The following is a 21,451-nucleotide window of genomic DNA, read 5'->3' on the forward strand; positions in this document are numbered from 1 at the left end:
TGTGACCAAGTCCAAACTTTATGCTAACCCTGCTTGGAATCTTTCACAAGACAAACAGCTTATGCAGAGGTCGTAAGTAAAGAATAACATACTTAATCTTTAAAATCTGTAGAAAATGTTAAACGCACAGAATTCGTCCACCCACCAGAAACTTGAACAGGATTTGGGTCTAACCCACTTAACTTAAAACCAGTTTCAGCTATGAGGTCCTCAAGATTATTTACGGTAAAGCTCTTTGCACCAATTTGACTTCAGATCATGATGGGGAAAAAATGCCAACCTGTGGAGCTGCTCCTTTATCCTGCAGCTGGAGGCTCTGAAAATGAGTGCACTTTCATTCCTAACCTGCATCATAAGACACGGAGGGGAAAGCACAAGGTAGCCTGCCTCAGTCCAGGTACAAATCGGGGCACATTTGTAAAAGAATGGCAAAGAAACAAAGAAATAAGGTAAGTTTCTTCAGAAAAATAATAACATTAACTGCCACTGCCACTGCCACAGATACACATTCAGCACCCAGCCACCAGATTACCGCCAAGATCCGCCAGCTGCTGGGATACGATAAACGCCCAGGTTGGCACAGTGGTTACTGCTGAGCAGGGGGAAGATCGGGGAGGAACGCACAGAGGCCTTCCACTGTACCAAGAAGACTGTATTTAGATACGTGGTGAGAACACAGGTGTTATTATACTAGTCTGTATGCCCTTCTGCATGTCAAAAAACATTTTATCATTTTTTAATCCTTCATTTAGATACACAGTTGAAGAAGATATCCTCTCTGATTTGTTCAGGAAAAAAATCCAACTTTCTCAATTTTAAAATTTGAATTAAATATTCCCTAATTGCCTAATAGAGAAAGAACAAATGCTACATCCATACTAAACATATTTCATTTTTTTCAAATGTATACTAAAATAACTAACCATAAAGGCTCCAATGTGGTAGTAGAAAGTAGCAGGGGACTACTGTAAGCCTTAGACTGAGTGGTTTAGAAATGGTTTTGCTGGAGGAAAAACGTGAATTTGAAGGATGGTGGGAATTAGCCAGGGAGAGAGAAGAGGAAGAGTTCTATGCATAGAGAATAATTTTCGTGAAGACTCTGAACAGAGCAAGAATTTGGCACAGTCGAGAACTGAAAGGAGCCAGGATGGCTGAAGCATAGAGCACATGTGGTTTAGGATGGGGTGGAAAGTTAGGCAGTAGCCCCATCACAAGAGGCCAGGTTTAGGAAATTACATTTTACTCTAAGTGCAGTGGGAAGCCACGGAAGAGTTTTAACCAAGGGGGAGACATAATTTAATTCATAGATTTAACAGAGCTCCCTGAGGGGGCTAGGGAAACAGGGGAGTGAAATAGTGATGGGTTTAACAGAGAAAGCAGAGGAGAAAACAGCAGGAGAGGTGCATAGAGATGTGGGGGAAAGAATTAGGGGAAACAGTGAGAGAGGGAGAAGCAGAGAGTAGAAACAGTGAGAGCAAAGGAAACTGAGCACTCAGGAAACGAGATGGAGAGGAGCCTGGAAGGAGAAAAGGAGAGAACCCACTGAGCAGAACTGACGTCTCCACTGGAGAGAAGTGGATGGATGTGACGTACATTTTGGGGTTAGACTCAAGACTTGATGATGGTTAGAGATGGAGGGTGAAGGAGAGGGATGTAAGGGCAAAATGAAGTGTCAAGGACGACTCCTGGGTTTCCAGCTTAAGCAACCGAGCAAATAGAGAGTGGCGGCATTTCCTGAGATGAGGATGGCGGGAGTCTAAACAGATTGAAGCAGGGATGACACAGACAGGGCAAAAGTGCCGGGCTTCAGTCATGTTTAATTTGAGAAGTCTTTAAAGACACTCAAGTGGAAGTGTCAGGTTGGCCGTTGGAAATACTAATCTAGAGCTAAGAAGTTCAGGAGATAGAAATTGTCAGAAAATACTTAGGAGATAAAGCCACTGGAAAGAATGAGATCATCTGAAAAAGAAATGGAGAAAGAGCTGATAAGGGTCAAGTCCTGTAGAAATCCAATATTTAGACACAGGAGAAAGAGTCAGCAGAGGATCCCTCAACTCGACTAACCCAGGTTTCTAACTCTTGATTTACCTCCTCCCAGTAGCTCTTCCTGATTGGCCTGACTTAGTTCTGCTTACATGAGTAGCTCTTAAATTCACAGAGCATTTCTCCCAATTACTTGTCTTTCCTGTGCCTTGCACTATTTTCTGTTAGTTCCGTATTATCGTTTGACCAAGTATATTATAAGTTCCTGGACTGCTGCTCAAAGTAGTGTTGAGAGAAGTATTCAAGCTGAAAGCTGAGGAACTCTTTTGGTGGGAGATACATGAACATCCCTAGGAAAAACTGGGTGTTTCTGCCATAGGTGAAATATTACAGCAAAGCTTGGAAGCAGCCACACAGCAAACAAGTATCTGACAAGAGACCTTTTATTGGTATTATTTATTACTTTCACTTTTATTTATTATGTGACCTGAATTGAGAAATAATTTTGCCTCTCACTGAATACCTCACCAAATATGAAGGTGAAGTATGAGAGTAGTTACTAGTCAAGGTATCAGCAGGTCAAGTGAGCCGCCTGATACAGCAGAGGAATCACTGATAAAAAAAAAAAAAAAGACTAAAACTGATGTGTATTGGGCAGAGGGTCCAAATTAACAGAGTAGCTGTGCCAATGGGCAAGGACTCTGGGAGCAATGTGCTACTGAGGAATCCACACGGCTGCCTGGTGGACAGGTACAGTTCTATTACATATTTTAAATAAACTCCATTTGTGGTAGATGGCCTAATGATCCCCAAAGAAGTCTATGTCCTAATCCCCAGAATCTGTGAATAGACTGCCTTCCTGGGCAAAATGGACCTTGTAGATTGAGTAAATTAAGTGCCCAAGGAAATGGGAGATTATCCTGGTGGGCTCATTGTAATCACAAGAGTCCTTATAAGGTGGGGTGCAGAAAGATCAGAGTCAGAGAAGGTGATGTGAGAACAAGCAGAGAGAGAGAAGGAGATGACAGAAGAGGTAGAGAAAGAGAGAGAGAGGTTTGAGTTGTTACACTGCTGGCTTTGGAGAGGAAGGAGCCAAGAAATGTAGGTGTTCTCTAGAAGCTGGAAAAGGGGAAAAAATGGACTCTCCCCTGAAGCCTCTAGAAGGAATGCACCCTACCAACATCTTTTTTTTTTTTTTTAGCTTTTTTCAGATTTTTGAATTCCCAACTGTAAATAATACATTTATGTTGTTTTTAAACCACTAAGTTTGTGGTTATTTGTTCTAGCAGTAATAGGAAATTAATAAATATCTTAAGTGAAGGAAGATTTGCACAGAGGGTCAAGACATTTGACCTAGAGAAAGCAATATGTATCTAAAACATGAAGACATAGCAAGGCCAACATGTTGAAGCAATGAGAAAAGGGGCACCAGCTGCATATAGATGCTTAAAAAAAGAAGATGCAAAATTTATAGGTAGAACCCTTTGTGAGTGCTGTGCATTATTATTTATTATTTTTGCTTCTATTTATTGTGTGACCTGAATTGCTAAATAATTTTGCTATCATCATCAACAACAAATGGCCCTGTGTTTGTATATCTGAGATCATTCATTCACTCATTTAAATATTTAAAAGGTTCCTGGTGTTTACTATCTCAGGGAACAATACCAACATTCACCAACCTACTGGGCCACCCTGATTCCATCCTCTCTTTTTTCTTTTTTCCTTCTTTTCTCTTACCTCCACCTGCTCCCCAGGTCCCCACCTTACCTCAGCCAAAACAATCAATGGCCATTATCTTGTTGTCTCTACCTTTAAATGTTCTCTTCAATACCTATGACCACTCCTCTAATTCAAGCCACCATCATCCTTCTCCACGTTGACTGAAACAGTCTCCAACCAGTCACCCCTTCTCCATCCTTGCATGCCTCCCACCTGCTCTACATGTACTGCAGTCAGAATGATCCTTTACAAATTCTCATCCAAGGATGTTACTACTTCTACTTCACTGCTTAAAACCCTTAATGGCTCTCCACTGCCTTCAGGATAAAGCCTAAACTGCTTAACAAAGTTATTAAACCCTTATAGGATCCCCTCCAACCTCATCTCCTGACCCTTCCCCTCTTGCCATATTGAACTCCTTTTAGCCCCTTCAAGTGCCAAGTTTTCTCATCTCTGTGATCCACCTCCAGGGAATGCTCTCCCTCCTCTCTTCCAGACTCACTCCTACCTATTCTTCCGATTCAGCTCCTCTAAAAATCCTCCTCCCCAATTTAGGTTGTATAGCACTACATGCTTCTATTTTACTGTACTATATACTTACAAAAAAAAAAAAAAAATCCATGAGAGGGTAACATTCTCCATCTACTTCTATGTAGAACTCAGTACTAACATTAGTACCAGAATTACCCCTAAACAATAAATGCTGTATTTATTACTGAAGGAAATATGAAACAATAATAAAAATAACTCTGTGTTATTCTTTTAAGATAAAGGCAGCTTCTAAAGCAGGTGAAGACTTTTAAAAGAAAAGAGTAAGATTTTTATCATTTAATAAAACATCACATGCTATTTGCAAAATACAGAGGCTCTTCATTTGTTGGGAGTCTTTGCTTTTTTATTTTAAAATTTCCTTTTGCAATGTTTGGCAGAGATCCAACTTCAATAAGTTAATTTTATATTAGAATTATCAGTTTGTCATAACATTTTGTGGGACACAAAAATTTTTTTAAAAAACTTAAAAATCAGTTTGCCTTTCTATATGATAGACTAAAAGGCTATATGGAAAACAGACACATATACAAACACTAACATAAAGAAATGTAAAACATTAAGTGTTTATTAACAGGAAATGGCTAAAATAGCTTATGAGACATTCACACAGTGGATTCATTCAACCACTTGAAAGAGTAAGATAGAGCTGTGTCTACTGAATGAAAAGATGTCTATTATATGTCATGCAACCAAAAGCAACCTGCAGGACAGTATATAATTATGTTGCTGGGATTACAGTGTTTTTTAAACTGTGTGTGTGTGTAAAAAAGAAGAACTTCTGAACACAGTTAAATAATTTTTTCAACAATTTTTTTCATGTATCAAAAATATTAACAAGTCATCCATCAAGGAAAAACAAAAGTCATAATGTTTAAAACTCTATATAAAGTGAGTCTTTCACCATAGCTTATACTTTCTTACAGAAAAGTTTATGTTTTGTGAGAGTAGGCAGAAGTCTCTACCAGTCAGCGTGTCAGCAATATCTAGCATGTGACTGATAGTCATAACATTGTAAATTTCCATGACACTTTCAGCAACAAAGATGAAATTACATTTACTATATCTGCTATATTTTATTACATTCTTTGGAAATTAGTAATTCACTTATGAAATACATGGCAACTTCCTGTTAAAATAATCTACTCTAATAATGTAATATCATGAGAAAACTTTTTGAGTTTGTAGAAGGGCTACAATTATAATTATTGCCTATATCTTTTAAACATTACTTCTGAGGCATTTCTCTCTATGGCAGTTAAATTTCAATTAAAATAGGGCAATTCAAAGTGAGACAACTGACTGACAGACTCAAGTTTCTTTTCTCTCAAATTCTATGTACATCACATGGTTCATTAAGGGTGTAAAGGTATATCTGATATCAAAGTACAAGCAGCAACAAGTAATAGGAAGAAAGTAAGACAAACACACATACATACAGAGTCAGGTTACCGTAAGAAAGTAAAATATAACAGTATACATTAACCTTAACCCCTTACTTTCCTCATCAACAGTAAGCCTTTAAAAAGTATTGAAATAACTGAACTTTCATTCTCATCTCCAAACTTAAATTGAAATTGACAGGAAAGAAAAAAGTGCTGCTTAGTAAAAATATAGTAAATAAGGAAAAACTAAATGGGAAAATACAAATTAGGAAACATTACTTCTAAACTGACCAATTCTCCAAACATCATTGGACTCATATAGGTTTTAGTAATAGCATGTACACTGTTGATACTACTCTCTTATCACACACTTTGATTTACTATCACAAGTTATTACTCATTATTTTTAATGAAGTATTCAAAATAAACCCATACCCACTGCAGAAATGAACTTCTCTGTGCAGAGAAGTTGTTTAATGCTGGGAATATAAATGCAAGAGTAGTGTGATACAAAAAAAGAGGCTGGACAGTCTAGACTGATTCTGGGTGGACCTTAGTAGCTTAATTCCTTTCTCTGAGCTTGGGTTTCCTCATCTATAACATGGAGAAAACACCAACTACAATGCAGGTTTACTAAGAGGTTTAACAGTAATATAAGTAAAGCACTAAACACAGCACCTGACACATTCTGGGTAATAATGTATTCGATGAATAGAAATGAATGTTTAGTATGTGCCAGATACGATTTTAAGTGCTTTACATATGTGAACGTAAGCAATGAATGGTAACTACCACTACCCCTGGCACTGCCTTCATCTTCTGCTCCTCTCTGCTCTTTGGGGATAGCTTGAAACTTCTGATTCAAATTAAACAGCACAGAAATAGTAATAGCTAAGTGTCAGGTACTGTACTAAACTAGTTATATGGATAATTTCATTTGATCCTCACAACCTTCTCATCCATAAGGTAGGAACTGTTATTAACCTCCTTTTACAGAGTAGGAAATTTAGGCTTAGAAAGATTAAATAGGTCACACAATAAAGTCTGACTTCAGAGCCCCAATGCTTAGCAAATCTGTTACACTAAAAAGAAATATTACTTTTAATTCATTAGTGTCAAGATAGCAGAGATACCTATTATTCAAAGTCCGTTGGTTTTTACTGACTTTTTGAAACAGATGAGTCAGAGAAGCAACAATCTATCAGGATCTACGCTAGACGGCCACCAGAGTTTCCACTTTTTCTTTCAAACCCATTTCCATCGCCTCTAAAGGGGAATATGCGGTGGTGAGAATTCCAATTTCTAATCATTTAAGTGCCAAGTGAAGTGATTAGATAGCAGTTCACAAACTGCTCATTTTCTAAGAGAATAGTTGTTAGCACTCTCCATATAAAAGAAGCAAAGCCCAAACTCTGACCTAGACTGGTCCTGTGAAAAAAAATCGCTTTGCTTAATAACGACTAATCACCTTCTCCACTAGACGTACCACAAAGCACTCTAAATCCATAAAATTCAATCCCTTGGTTTGAAAAGATTAGTTAAGAACTAGGAGTGACTGCATGGAAAAGCACGCCGTCCAAAACTTTCCTCCGACTTCCAAAGCAATCTACAAGCTCCCCCGCAACGCAGTCCTTCAAACCGAGGGGTGTGGGTGGGAAAAGCATCGCGCAGAGCCTCCCGTTACAGCCCCTTGTTCCGGCCATCTGGGCTATGTGGGTGGGCCTTGCGTGGACTGGAGGGAACAACAGGGAAGAGACTGTAAACTCCGCCTGAGGGCAAAATGACTGTATTCTTTCAAGGTCAGTGACTTCAACAATACTTCTCAACGTTGAGGAATCAAGTGACCCTGTTATGTGCGAGGTGCTTGGAAATGAGGAGAGGCGACACTACTTCAGGCTCATCCCTCTTTGGATTCTGAGGCAGCGCGGCAGCGGGTCGATACCTCCTCCCCAGCCTAGCGCACCCACACCTGAGAGCCCCCGCCCCAGCACACCTGTAGCCCCTCACATAGCACGGGGTGGGAAGGGGAAGGCAGGCCTAACGTCACCTTGTCGGGCCCAAGGGCCAATCAGAGCACGCGACTCCCGCAGGGGGCCAATCGCACGGCGTCTTGGATCCCGCGGCTCGCGGCCCCGACCGAACCGCCGCTTCGACTCCGCTGAGCTTGAGGGGCTTATGGAACGCAAGCTGAGGCGCGGCAGCCCCGGGAAGGCTAGTAAAAGTTCTCGAAGATAAGAGAAGGCAAACAGGGAAGTACTCACCCGCCCAGGCGCAGGAGGGTCACGTCTCCCTGCGGGGCCACATCTCGCTCAATCTCTGCCTCGCCGGCACGCCCCTAACCAACCGCCGCCGCCGCCGCCGCCGCCTCTGCAGCCTGGGCCTCAGGGTTCTCGGCGGTTCGCCGCCGCCTGTTTCGAAGGAACCAATCAGAAAGCGGAGAGGGGCGTGGCCGTGTGCCCCGCCCCCAGGCCGCCCCGGGAGCACGCGACCTGCGCGCGTCTCAGGCAAGGGGCGCCCTGCCTTCCACCTCCTGGAGTCTCACAATCCTAAGGGCCAAGCCCCTTTTTTTCATTGAAAACGGCTTGGTCACAGGGCACGTCCTCTGATCTGGCCCCTCAGCGACAACAACAAACCCTCCCGTTTGTCTCTATTGGCAGGAGAAATAAATCGGCCTCTCTAAGCATCCTGAAATGTTGTGGGGTAGAGTTGCCCTGAGTTTTATCCTGATCTGTTAAGAGCCCGTCTCAGTCCTAAATCCACCCAAGATCTGGCTGTACTGAGGGCGCCACGGGTTTCCGGATGCAAACTGTCACCCTGAAGGCATGGGAGTCCTGTGAGCAGTGTGGGAAGAGAGACGGAGAGGAATCTAGCTCCAGGCCACAACTGAAAGCAAAAAGAGGATGTTGCCTTTTCCTTCTGGAAACCCCAGAGCAGGGCGTGGGGGGTGGGGGGAGGATTAACCTCAACATAGTGAGAGATGTTTGCTAGCTCCCAAGGTTGAGGTAAAGTGGGGACTGGTCTTGACTGTAACAAAAGATAGATCTGTGATAACTAAATGTGACTTGTTAATATGGGGGATGGGGGGGCGGGAATCAGTGCCAACAGCCTGGAAGTCCAAGCCCTTCCCCTCTTCTTAGTTTTATTTTGTCAAATCATGTCACCTCTCTGGGCCTCAGTTTCCCATTTGTAAAGAGTGGAATCGACCTGGAATGATGCTGTCTAGCATTTATTCCTTCCTTCATTCATCAAAAACACTGAGGAGGAACTGTTGCTCCCTGAAAAGACTAAAGTGAAGAAGACAGTCCTTGCCTTCAAAGTGCTCAGCAGCATGGCAAAGACTCAGTGGAAGGCTGTGAAAGGAACACCTCACAGGCTTGGAGGGTGATGGTCAGAGGCTTGAAAGGTTGAATTTTAAAGGATGAACAGGAGTCTGCCAAGAGAGAGGATAATTAGGAGGAAGGAGTGCTTGCTACGCAGAGAGAACAACCAGCTTCCAAGGGATGTGAGAGCACCTGCAGTGTTCTGGGAATAGTAGTTTTGAATGACTAAAGTTTGGGGATTCAGAGGTAGATCAGGCTGAAGGAGTAAGCACAGATTAAAGCCCTGGTAGTCACTAAGAAATTTATATTTTTCCTGCAAGCAATTGTGATATTTGTGTTTTAGGGGAAAAAAATCATTTTGGAGGATTTTTGAAGACTGGCAGCAATTGTAAAACTTAAAAGATGACAATTATGTAAAGTAGCTCAGAGTGGATAGTGAGAAAGAGGTGTCTGGAAATACCTAAGAGGCTTATTTACCTGGACTTAGTATCTTGTAACAGTGATGCCAGTCTAAGGAACACAGGGAAAACAACTATAGGGGAAAGAATAATGCATTTGGGTGTGTGGGTGTGTTAACTTTGAAATGTGAGAGGAACATGAAGGTAGAAGTGTCCAGAAGATGGTTGGAAAGTTAGGTCTGAAGCTGGTTGAATTAGTCTGTGCAAGAGATACAGATGTCAGAAGTTAATTCAAAACTGTTAAGCACTTTCTCTGCACCAGACTCCATCCTAAGCACAGGGGTCCTGTTCTCAGAGAGCTTACCTTCTGGGTTAGGTGAAGATGGTCATCAAAAAGTTGACATTTAAGTGCTAATTGAACCTGATGCTCAATAGTGGTTGCTCCTTTTTTCACTGATGTCTATCCCAGAACCTGTTGCTGCCCATGACTACAATAGACCTATTTTCACAGGACCGGTTGTTCAAATCAACCTGTTTTAAAATGCTTCTATGTGAAACTAAAGGGCAATTGGTCATACCATTTCATTTAGCCAAATTTCAAGTGGAGTTGTGACTTTAAATTGGATTAGTTGAGCCCTAATATCAAAATATGTACACTTCTTTGTAAAACCTTAAGTAAATTGTTATACAGATCTTGTTTGAGTCAGTAAACAGTTCCTTTAGTTTCTTACATGCATCTATATACCTAAATATTTTAATACCACTTACTAAAAATTGAAACTATGCTATATAAAGTATGTACACATCCTCTCTCCCTCTAACGTGTGCATGCGCGCACACTCACACAAACACACCACTTAATATTTCTCTAAACCATTTGCTGAAACTTTGGCAGCAGGGTATTTTTATGGTTGCTTTCTTTTTACTCTCATTGTCTATTTGATTTGTCTTGGTAACTCCTCTACCTTATAAAGGTATAGGACAGTGTATCTGGAAAGTGAATCTGGAGTCAGGAAATCTGTGCAAATCACTTGTAAGTCCATCTTCCTCACTGGTTAAACATGGGGACTGGGTGAGAAGTTCCCTTCTAGATGCTTTGATTCTTCTAATTCCCTTCTAGTTGCTTTTCCCTAATGTGTAAAAAAGAAAAAAGTTCTTGTTGCTCTCTCAACCTCACTTTTACTTGAATTCCCAGTTAGTACCCCACTCACTAAGCCACTCATCATCTTACTCACCTTGATTTTAACACTGCAATTAGTAATTGAGGGTTTCACCTAATAAGCTGCAATCTACTTTGATGTGTAGATTTTCTAATTGGTGGTTAGGTTAATACCAATGTTTTAGATGGTCTCATTTAAAATTGGCATGGTTGTAAAATGCAAAGCAAGCCTTACCAGTTTGCTTCCATCAGATAAAGTATTTTAGTTCTGACATTCTCAAAATTGTGATGATGTGCCTCACTTTAACAAAGCATCATGTTTGGAAATCTAAATTTTTAAACATATCACATTAGGAATATCCATTCACCTGACTAAACATCTCTATAAAATGCAGAAGTCTCTCATAATCATATAATCCTTGGATATTGAAATATGATTTGGGTTCTTCACAGCCCTACAAGAAAGCTCTATTGCTTTAAATATACTGTAGTTGTTCGAGGTGTTTTGTTTTTGTTTTCACTTTTGATTGGTTTATTAGTTATTTTGTTCTGTATTTTGTAGTTTCTGCTGTTGCTGTTTTTAATGCTTTGAAATTATGGACTATCAGTCTATGGATTTTGCCTTGTGTGAACTACTGGGTGAAATTTGGGGGCAATAGAGATCTTGATTCATTCACAATTAAACTACTCATTCAGCAGATAATTTATTGAGAGCCAACTACATTAAAAACAATACTAAGTTCTATCTTAAAGGAATGTTACTGATTTACATTAACAAATATTATCTGTAAGTAATTCAATGATATAAAATTTTTTAACAACAGTTGTGATTAATACTAAAATGTTACATCTATATAGTGGATTGAATATTGTCTCCTCCAAAATTCATGTCCACCTGGAACCTCAGAATGTGCCCTTATTTGGAATTAAGATCTTTGCAGATGACCCCCTTTTCAGGTTCAGTAATGTGCTAGATGGCTCACAGAATTCGGGACAGCAGTTAACTATTACCAGTTTATTGTAAAAGCTACATCTCAGCAACAGTCAAATGGAAAAGACACATGGCATAGGGAGGAGGGCATGGAGTTCACCTCTTAGCACCTCACTATGTTCACCAACCCAGAAGCTCCCCAAATGCTATCATTTGGGGGTTTATATGGAATCTCCATTACATGAGCACGATAGATTAAATCATTGGCCAATGGCAACTGACCTAAATCTCTGGGCTCTTCTCCCCTCCCCAGAGGTCTAGAGACAGGACTGAGAGTTTTAATGCTCTAATCACATGGCTGGTTTCTCTGGGAGCCATTCCCCACCCTGAAGCATCTAGGGGCCCACCAAGAGTCACCTTATTAGCATAAACTCAGGTATGGTTGAAAGGGGTTTGTTATGAGTAAAGAAAGATGCTCCTATCACTTAGGAAATTCCAAGAGTTTTAGAAGCTTTATGTCAGGAACTGGGGGCAAAGACCAAATATCTATTTCTTATTATATCACAACTAGTTTTCCACATGAGAAGCATTATTTGCTATTACAAGGCCTTAACCACTTGAATAAACCCATACCTACAAGATTAACTCCTAACTCTGCCTACTGTACCCCCTCAGTTCCAGCTCATTTCCCACCACCTTTTCTACAGATGCCTTAGGATCTGGAAACACCAAACCACACTCAGGTCCCTAAACAGGCTCTACTCCTTCAGGCATTCAGAAATTTACTTCTCTCTCTCTTAAACGTCCTTTCCCCACCACCCTCTTCCCTGGTGGGTCTAACTTCCGATTTGCTGTTCATTCATCAGCTAAAATCCCTTTACAGTGGATACTGATACCTTCGTTCTGCAGTGATGAAACCAAGGCTTAGCAAGGCACTGGGCACCCTCTCCCCTCGTCCCCCACCCTCGCCGCTCTGAGACTGCTTGTGGTCTCTAACATCAGCACAACTCCCCCACCTCCCTCCTTTCGCTCCTGTCACCCCTTTCACCTTTAATCCCCTTCCCTCTTACCGTGACCCATGGAGTCCTGACTATTCTTCCAAGCCCTGGGAAAAGGCAACCTCCTCTGTGATATTTTCCCAGGTGAGCCCAAAGCACTTTCCGCTGCTCGTCTTTGTAAGCCCCTCTAGGCAGTTACTGTGTCAATCATCTTTGTATCTCCCAAGGAATTTAGCACAAGGATCTTATACTTAGAGAGACTCAAGTCTTTTTTGTTGTTGTAGCAAATGGAATCCAGCTGATTTTAGCCCCAACTCACTTCCTTTTCTACTGACTAGCCTTTATTAGGACTTAAGGGTTGCCCTAGTATTTAATTTTAAAAAAGAAATAACAACAAAAAAACCCCAAAAACCTCTTTGCTTGCTAAGCAGGCTCAGTTTTGCATGATTTCAGGAGAAAGGGAGCCCATTATTTATAGAAGGTAATCACCAAAGGATAATGGGGATAGTAATGCAACAGTATGACAATGAAGGAAGGAAATGAACTAACTCCTGCTTTGGGGGTAAGTATACAGCAGCTGTGCATCCAGCTGAAGGAGTGTTTTCCAAAAGCAAAACAAACAAAAAAGATTAATTACATGCACTGAAGCCAATAGGGAGCACTTTTAAGAGAGAAAAGGGAATGTCCCATTGCTGGAGTTATCTGCATACTATGAATTTGTAAATGCTGCCTCAAGACCCTAACTTGGGAAAGCGTTTGCTTGAGCAAGGAATAATTTATTTTAGAATCATTAACTTTTCTGTATGCTACTCTCCTTGAACTTCAAAGAAAAGGAAATAATCAGGGGGCTATTACGAATGAATGACTATTTACCAGGGCTTCCAGGAAGGAGAAAAACACCATTTATGTTGGAAGAGTTTATCTTTTTGTAAATTACCCCCTCAGACTCAATAGGATGTCATTCATCATTTAAAGAAATAAGTTTGCATATGTTTCAAATCTTATTCCCAAAGAAAAGCCTATTGCCATTATGTTCAGTTTATTGCCAAAATTGAACACAACTCTTAATAAAATATATGCAATATGGTAAGATGAAGAGCAAAATGAGATTTTCCCTATTTCAGCAGATAGACTTGAAGTAATGATCACTTTAAATAGATAAACAGGGCATGCCAATTCAAATGATAGATTCCCTGAAGCCTTGTAAAATATAGTGTAGAGGAGGTATTTCTACCTGGCCCCATATTTACAATTGTGGAAGTTATAGAACTACTATATAAATATTGATGAAAATTCTTGTGTGAAACCAGGTACAAATGAAATAAAGGAAAGTTATATATAAGATTTATATTAGGAAGAAACTGAAGAGCTAGACCTTGCCCCTGCAATGCTCATCACTGCACGTCCCAGATTTCACAGAGAAGCGGGGTAAACTTGTGGTCATTCACTCTCCATGACATAAGCATTTCTGCATGGTGATGGTTGAATGTCCGCAACTCAGTTAGGCGACCCAGGAGACAGGCAAAATGTTGAGGATTTTCAGGCTGGTGAATCTTGCACAACTTTTGTAGAACATCAAGCAGTGGTTCTTGAAGCTTCTCTATGGCCTCTCTGTCCTTTATATATTGTCTATCTGTTTTGAGTTTAAAATAAAATGACCAAAAAAAAAGTCATCATTTGGAATAACTACAAGAATGTTAATTTTTTTAAGTGTAACTTATAAATATTGTACACTTAAAATGTACAAATTAAGTGTTCAAACTGATGAATTTTTATATATGTATAAGTGTTTTATATACATATACATAAATGAATATATATGAATCTATACATATATATTCATGTAATCACAACTAGATCAAGCTATAGAACATTTACTGCCCCCAAGAAGCCTCCCTAAATTCTCCTTCCAATCAGTGAATCCAAGGACCTCTATGATAGACGTAAGCATCATTTTTAGTGGGTACATTCTGAGAAGTGGAATTGCTGGGTCATAGGGGATATACACATGTAACTTTAGTATGTACTGCTGAAAAGTTTTTCTTTTTTTAACTGTAATTTCTTATGGTAAAACAAACTAACAACTAGCTCCTGCCTCAGTATCATGTATAAAATTCATTTAAGGCTAACATTGTAAGGGGGTGGGGGGTGGGAAGAGATAGACTGGGATTTCAAAACTGTAGAATAGATAAACAAGATTATACTGTATAGCACAGGGAAATATATACAAAATCTTATGGTAGCTCACAGAGAAAGGAATGTGACAATGAATATACATATGATCATGTATAATTGAAAAATTGTGCTCTACACTGGAATTTGACACAACATTGTAAAATGATTATAAATCAATAAAAAGTGTTTAAATAATAAATTAAAAGCCAAATTTAAAAAAAATTTAAAAATTAAAAAAAAAGGCTAACATTGTAATTAAGCCTTACAAATCATGAACACAGATGGCATCAGTTACTTCCAAATAATTAAAGTAATCAAAAAATACAGATTTTATGTACATAGGTTTTCATTTCAACATTGTTTAAAACAACAACAACAACAAAAGTTGGAAGCATCCTAAATATCCAAACATGGTAATAACTGAGTAAATGATTGTACATCAACACAATAGAATATGATGCACATATTACAACAAACTTTTACCAACATAATTTTTAATCACATGAGTAAAGTAAACTTAAAGTCAGTGTGTTCTTTATTATGTTAAAGAAAAAGTATGTAATTTCATTTATGTCCTTGCTCAGATTTCAACCCCTTAGAAAAGCCTTCCCTGACCACTGATTATAACAGCATTTTGCTGCTACTTTCTTTCCTTATACCCTCATCTTTCTTTTTTTTGCAGCACTACCACCTCCAGAAAATTATTTTCATTTGTTGCTTCATTTATTGTCTTTCTCACCCTAGTAGAATGGAAGCTCTATGTAGCTGTATCCTCCCTGTTCCATTGCTGCTGTATCTCCCAATACCTAGAACCATGTATAGTGTGTATAAGGTGTTCAAGGTGCAATTACTGAATGAATGAGTGTGATGCTTGGAAAAAGGCTGAGAGGAACTATACTGAAATATTAATGGATCAATTTGAGTGATGGAATTATAAGCTATTTTGCTTTTTCTTTATGTTTCTGTTTTGCAGATTTTTAGTGTTACTACTATACTTGGGGGGGAAGAAACCAACAGAAGGCATAAACATAAAAATGTAACGTTGAAATTACCTGGAGAGAGGATAACAATTGCTGTAAGCAGAGCATACTCTTCTTGAGTCATTTTCAATTCTGCAACACTTTTATAAAAACTAAACATAGGTGTTATATATTCATCAGAGATGCCTATGGAGGAAAGTTAAAAAATTGCAAAGGCATAGTAAAATTTTTGAATGACTGAAAAGTATAAAACTACACGTTATATACACAAACACATATTAGTATTTATACCCATATGCACACATTTAAGTACTGACTATATATTAAATGTCCCAGCCAAAAGCAAGGCATTGCAGAGAAGATCAGTTAACCAAATCCTCAAAGTATGACCTAATCAATGATTTGTATGTCTTTGATTTTGGCAGTGCCATTGTTTGAGTCACTACTGCGTGACAATAAATAGTAATCTTCATGAATTGCCAAAAGAATCTCTGGACTTCACTATGTTCTAAATGGGCCTTAGTTCAATCTTTTTAATATTACTACCTATAATCAAGGCAGAGATAGCATCTTAACCGACAAATAGAAGTATAAACAACTCTATTTCACTCCAGAAGTGTAAACAACTCTACTTAATACATTGGCTAGGGTTCTTATCAGAGTTCTGATTTCTCTCTGAAATACCAAAACTGTTTATCCATTGCCTACTAAGCAATGGTACTTGGCTATTCTCCAAACTCAGTGTATCCAAAATCAAAGATATCATGTATGGAGCTAAATTCTTCATCTTCCTCAAAATCCACTCCTTTCCTGCTGTTCACGTTCTCAGTGATTGGTGTCCTTGCCAACCCAATTGTCCCCACCTGCCCCAAGATTCAGTCTCCCTCTAATTCAGTCAGGTGCCAAATCCTGTGGATTTGAACCCTCTTCACCACGCCTTGACTTGGTTTAAGTCTTTATTTCATCTGGTTTATCGCAATTGCCTCCTCTTTGGTCTTCTTGTCTTCAGTGTGTTCCACTTCAATCCATCCTAGAATCACCTTGCTAAAATTCAGACCACACCCTGTCTCCCCCAATTCTAAGTATAAATAAATATAAACCTTCAAAAACTCTTTGTGGCTTTTGACATAAATGTTTTTCCTTTTTACACAGGAAACTCTATGACTTATCCACTGCCTTTCCTACCTCCCACTACTCACCCACATGGTAACAATAGGAGTTTACCTCTATTGAGTACTCATTATGTAGAAGGCACTGTTCTAAGCACTTCTTATGAACTCATTTAATCCACTCTATTATGTAGGTACAGAGAAGTTACATTAACTTACAGCTGGTGAGAGGTGGAACCAGGATTCAAACCAAAGCCAGTAGGCTTCAGGGTCTGGTTCTTAGCTGTGACTAAGAGGTACCATTTTTCTATTACACAGCCTTTACTCCAACCATGTTAAGGTCTTGGGAGTTCCCTACAAAATTCTCATTGCCCAGTTTTGTACATGTTGTTCTCTCTACTTGGAATACCTTCCTTCTCCTGTATAATTCACTCCTCTTCATAATTTAAGATTTCTTTCTGCCACTTCCTCCATTCATTCAATGACTATCAGTTTGGTGCCTGTTCTGTGCATGGCTCCACTCCAGAAGGGCTTTGACTAGGGAATTGTGGAGACAGAAAAAAAAAAAAAAAAGATGATGATATGACATATGGATGAATTAAGATGAGAATGAGTTCCTCAGAATTGGTCCACAGGAGAAAAGACTACTCCATTCCATCCCAAACCAGACCTAGAACCTTAGAGCTTTGGTTGAACCACATCAGAATAAAATAGGACTCCAGATGGTAAAAAGTATAATTATCACTTAATATTACACTTCACGGAATCACAAAGTCTGAATCCTCATCTTTAGACAAATCTAAATAATCTTCTTAAACAGAATCCTTGGCCTTTCTCTCGAGTCAAAATTGCACATTTCTCTCCCCTTTGATGTTCAATTCTTTAATTGACCCAGTGGGCTCTCTCAACAACAGGGTCTTTTTTTGAGCAAACTGGGGATGACATCACGTGGAAGATTGCTCTCTATCCAGCTGTTACAGATTAAACTGAATACCCATGACCAAACTAGATACAACTTAAAATGAAGAAAGTTGGAGTATGTGACTCTGGGACTACTAGTCCCGATTTCCAACAAACATGCTGGTTTGGAGGTAGTGAGCTTGAGTTTAAAATCTCACCTATGACTTGATCTTGGGCACATTTCTTAAACTCTTTAAGCCTCAGTTTTCTCATCTGTGCAATGTGAGTTATAACAATTGTACCATATAATATATGTAGACTGCCTAGCACCGTGCCTGGCTCATTGTAAACCTTCAATAAATGTTAGAGCAAATAATCATAATAAGAACTATTATTACTGTTATTCAAGACATTTGAGTCAACACTTTAGTTCCATCTTAATCTCCAATTAAGGTCATTTACTTTTGGGTTTACAAAGCTCTCTTTTTGTTTTGTTTTTACATTCTGCAGCTTCCTAGGGATATATATAAATTGGCTGATTGGTGATTTGCCTCAGTATTTTTCTAGGTATTAAAGCTAAGCTAAGGTCTGTATTTCTTGAGAAGGCTATTCTTTTTTAATCTTCAAATTTCAGTATTCAGGTACTATGTGCATTAGTTATGGTTATGTAAAATAATAATTCATGACTTTAAATAGTATATGAGGATTTGAAGATTAAAGGCAACTGATTCGAAAATATTTATGAATTCATCTTTGACTACCTCATGTCCTATTTTGTCTTTCTATATCCCCTCTCACCCTCCAAAGATCAATCTCCATTAGCTATCTAGTTGCAGTTCATAATTTTTAGAAAAAAAATAAGCTAAAATGTTTATTACAATTGGTCATCTTGTGCATGTTGTAAAGACCAACAGTGAATACAGAAAAAATACAGAAAATAAGTAATAGAGTTTTTAAAAAATTATTTTCCTACAGCATAGATAAAATATAAACCTGCTTTTGAATTAAGAGTCAATAAACAGAATTAACCACGCCAGCATAAACAAAGGGGTGTTTTTTAAGTGTTTATGAGCCAGCAGTTTCTAACGTAAGACGTGTAACAATAGCATCATCCTGAAGGGGCAGTCTTTTCCTGCTTTCCTGCTTCCTCCTTTCTGAAACTTGCTCTTTTGGCACAGTAGTTGACTTTTGGTCACAAGAGGGCGCTGTTTTCTAACTTAATCACAAAGACTCATGGAAAAGTTCAAAGTTGTAAAAAATCATTGTTTCTGCTTCTCTGTTTACTGTTTTCCTTAAAAAAAAAAAAAAAGAGGTCTGTGATTGATAAATTAATTGTCCAATGATAAGAAATATTCTGAGAGAATAACCATGTGATAGGATTAACCACTATGCTGTTTTAAGTTATTTTAAATGTAAAGTAACTTTTATTTTATTTATTTTCTTTTATTTCCTAATTAACTTTTTTGTTTTAATTGGGGACAAAAACAGAGCAGAGGTGGGTGTGTGTGTGTGTGTGTGTGTGTGTGTGTATGTGTGCATGTGTATTATACACACGTGTGCATATTACACAAGGTATCCTTGTTAGGTTAGGACACCTTACCCATGTTTTAAGGCCAAGTTCAAATTTTGCTTTCTCTGTGGAGCTTTCCTTGTAACCATGAAGCAGAATTACTTGATCCCTTCTGTATGTTCAGTTCTATTGTACCTATCATAATTCATATCTCTCCCTCCATTAGAGTGTGAAATACTGTACACATTTTATGAAAGGAAGAGTCAGCTGCTGTATCCCCAGTGCCTGGCACACTGCCTGGCACACTGCCTGGCCAATAAAAATGTTTCTTATTCATCTCTGTATCCTTAGTAACTAGTATCCTGCTGGAGACACAGCAGGAGATTAATGAATGCTTGTCAAATTATGCAATATTATGTTTTGTTAGTTCTTTGCAATGAAGGTGACATAGCTGTGAGATGTGCTAGGGAAAAGGATGCCATTAAGACAGTAGAAACATTCTCGTGGTGCTAAGAAATTAGACCTTGGCCTCTATGTCAATGGCTAACCTCTACTCAGTGAGTCATTTGTGCCATTCTGTTGGCCTTGAGTCAAAAGCTGCCATCATATTAACAATTCAAAAAATAACCACTTTCAATGTAAAATACTTAATTTAAGATATTTAATAAATAAGATATTTTCTGCTAGTATGAGTGGCTAAAAGTTATCTTAGGATAATGCTGCTCAGTAGTTGCCAGGGTTTGGGCTGTCAAGTTACAGATTCATCTCAATAAAATTCACCAAATTTTGTTGGTCTCATCTGTGCCAGAAACTGTGGCAATGGTGGGAATAATCCTCAGGCAGTTTATAGATGAAAGGGGGAGGATAAGTACACAATGTCCCAGACTGGACAAGTATGAAAGGCTTGGGGAGCACAGCTGAGAGGCAATGGAAAACTGACATCTGTATTAGTTTACTACTTGCTCCTGTTTTGAAGAGGTTCCTTCCTATAATTTGACCCCAAATTTTTCCATGCTGAAATTGAGGCGGGAAGCCCCATAAAAAGACCAGCAGGACCCCTAGTCAGGGCTGCTGCTCTCCTCCCACTAGCATCGGGTTCCCTGGCCCAGAGGCTCTATCTCACTTTTTGCCTCTAAAGTGGCTTACACCTAGAATTCTATTGGTTCCCTGAGCTCACTTCTGATTGGTTATTTCCTATTGGTTATTACTCTCACTCCTGATTGGTTATTACTCTCACTTCTGATTGGTTATTACTCTCACTTCTGATTGGCCCACTTCCCTAACTTCTGATTGGCCCATTTGTAGTACTTCATTTGCACAGAGCTCACTCCTGATTGGTCTATTGCTACAAAGCTTGTTCCTGGTTGGTCAACTTCTGTTGTACTTTATTTGCATATGATGTTGCAAAGTGTAAAACTGGCAGCCTATAAAAGGGCTGTGTAAACCTACAGACGGGGTCCAGAGTTTGAGGTGTTAACTCCTCTGGGCCTGCTGGCGTAATAAACCTAAGTTCTCCAACTCTCCGAGTGCCGCTTGGTCTCTTGCCCGCATCCAGGTTGCTGTCACAACTGAGCTGTAACACATTTTTCCGCAACAAAATTATCATGTGACCCCTTTAAAAGCAACACGAGAGGTGGTGAGAATTCTAAAGTTCAAGAATTAACCTTCCTTAGAAATCTTCAGTCATTTTTTTCTGTCCATTTCCAACCTTTCTTTCAAAGACAGACGATGAACTGATCATCAGCGTACATCTCCTTCATGAGGAAACTTAGTTCTTATCAGTGTTTTCATTCGTGCAAGCTGCCAAGGTTAAAGCAGCAAACTCGTATATATTTAAAGAGCAGGAAAAAAATAAGCACAGTATTCGACGTAGAATACAGTTTGCTACCATAACCTAGCTACAACTCCAGCACTCTAAGAAGAATCTCTCTTTCCTCTGACCTCCTTGTCTCTATTCATTTTATCATTTGCTTAAAAGCAATTTCAAATCACTAGCTGCTGCTTATGTTTTCTCACTCAACCAAAAGCCAGGAACCATGTCTTACTGGGTCTTTAAATTCCCTACGAGCTGATAGTTGGGCAAATATTAGATCTTAGCGAGTGACAGGTGCAATGTATACAAACAGTTCTGGGCTTTGAGTAGAACATTGTGTCCATCTTCTGGCTGATTAGCTGTATGACCCTGGGCGGGTCATCTAACCTATCTGAGCCTGTTTCCCCAGCTATAAGGTAGAAGCAGAGCACTCACTTTTAGGGGCCACTGGAAGTACTAACAAGATGATGCATGTCACAGCAAACCATTGCAAAATCACAAGATATATTGTCATCCTGA

General features: G+C 39.2%; 2 protein-coding genes across 7 annotated transcripts in view; both read right to left on the bottom strand.

Moving 5' to 3' along the window:
* The window catches only part of GAS2L3 (growth arrest specific 2 like 3), a 34,717-nt gene extending 26,665 nt beyond the window's left edge, over nt 1-8,052 (bottom strand). Inside the window, exon 1 of one of the 2 annotated variants that reach the window (XM_010962780.3) lies at nt 7,901-8,052. The gene's annotated coding sequence lies outside the window, so the exon portion shown is untranslated. Of the gene's footprint in view, nt 1-7,686; nt 7,829-7,900 lie in introns of those variants that run through there. The other variant, XM_074375231.1, reaches the window with a different exon arrangement.
* Nucleotides 8,053-11,195: 3,143 nt separating this feature from the next.
* Nucleotides 11,196-21,451, bottom strand: part of NR1H4 (nuclear receptor subfamily 1 group H member 4) — a 64,919-nt gene continuing 54,663 nt past the window's right edge. For all 5 annotated transcript variants that reach the window (XM_074375233.1, XM_074375234.1, XM_074375235.1 and 2 more), the window contains 2 exons: nt 15,673-15,786; nt 11,196-14,078 (listed from right to left, as the gene is read on the bottom strand). In XM_074375233.1, coding sequence (XP_074231334.1) covers nt 13,840-14,078; nt 15,673-15,786 — 353 coding nt within the window. In that variant the 3' untranslated portion in view covers nt 11,196-13,839. The remainder of the gene's footprint in view (nt 14,079-15,672; nt 15,787-21,451) is intronic.

This window comes from Camelus bactrianus, chromosome 12 (genome assembly GCF_048773025.1).
Source record: "Camelus bactrianus isolate YW-2024 breed Bactrian camel chromosome 12, ASM4877302v1, whole genome shotgun sequence".
Classification (NCBI taxonomy): domain Eukaryota; kingdom Metazoa; phylum Chordata; class Mammalia; order Artiodactyla; family Camelidae; genus Camelus; species Camelus bactrianus.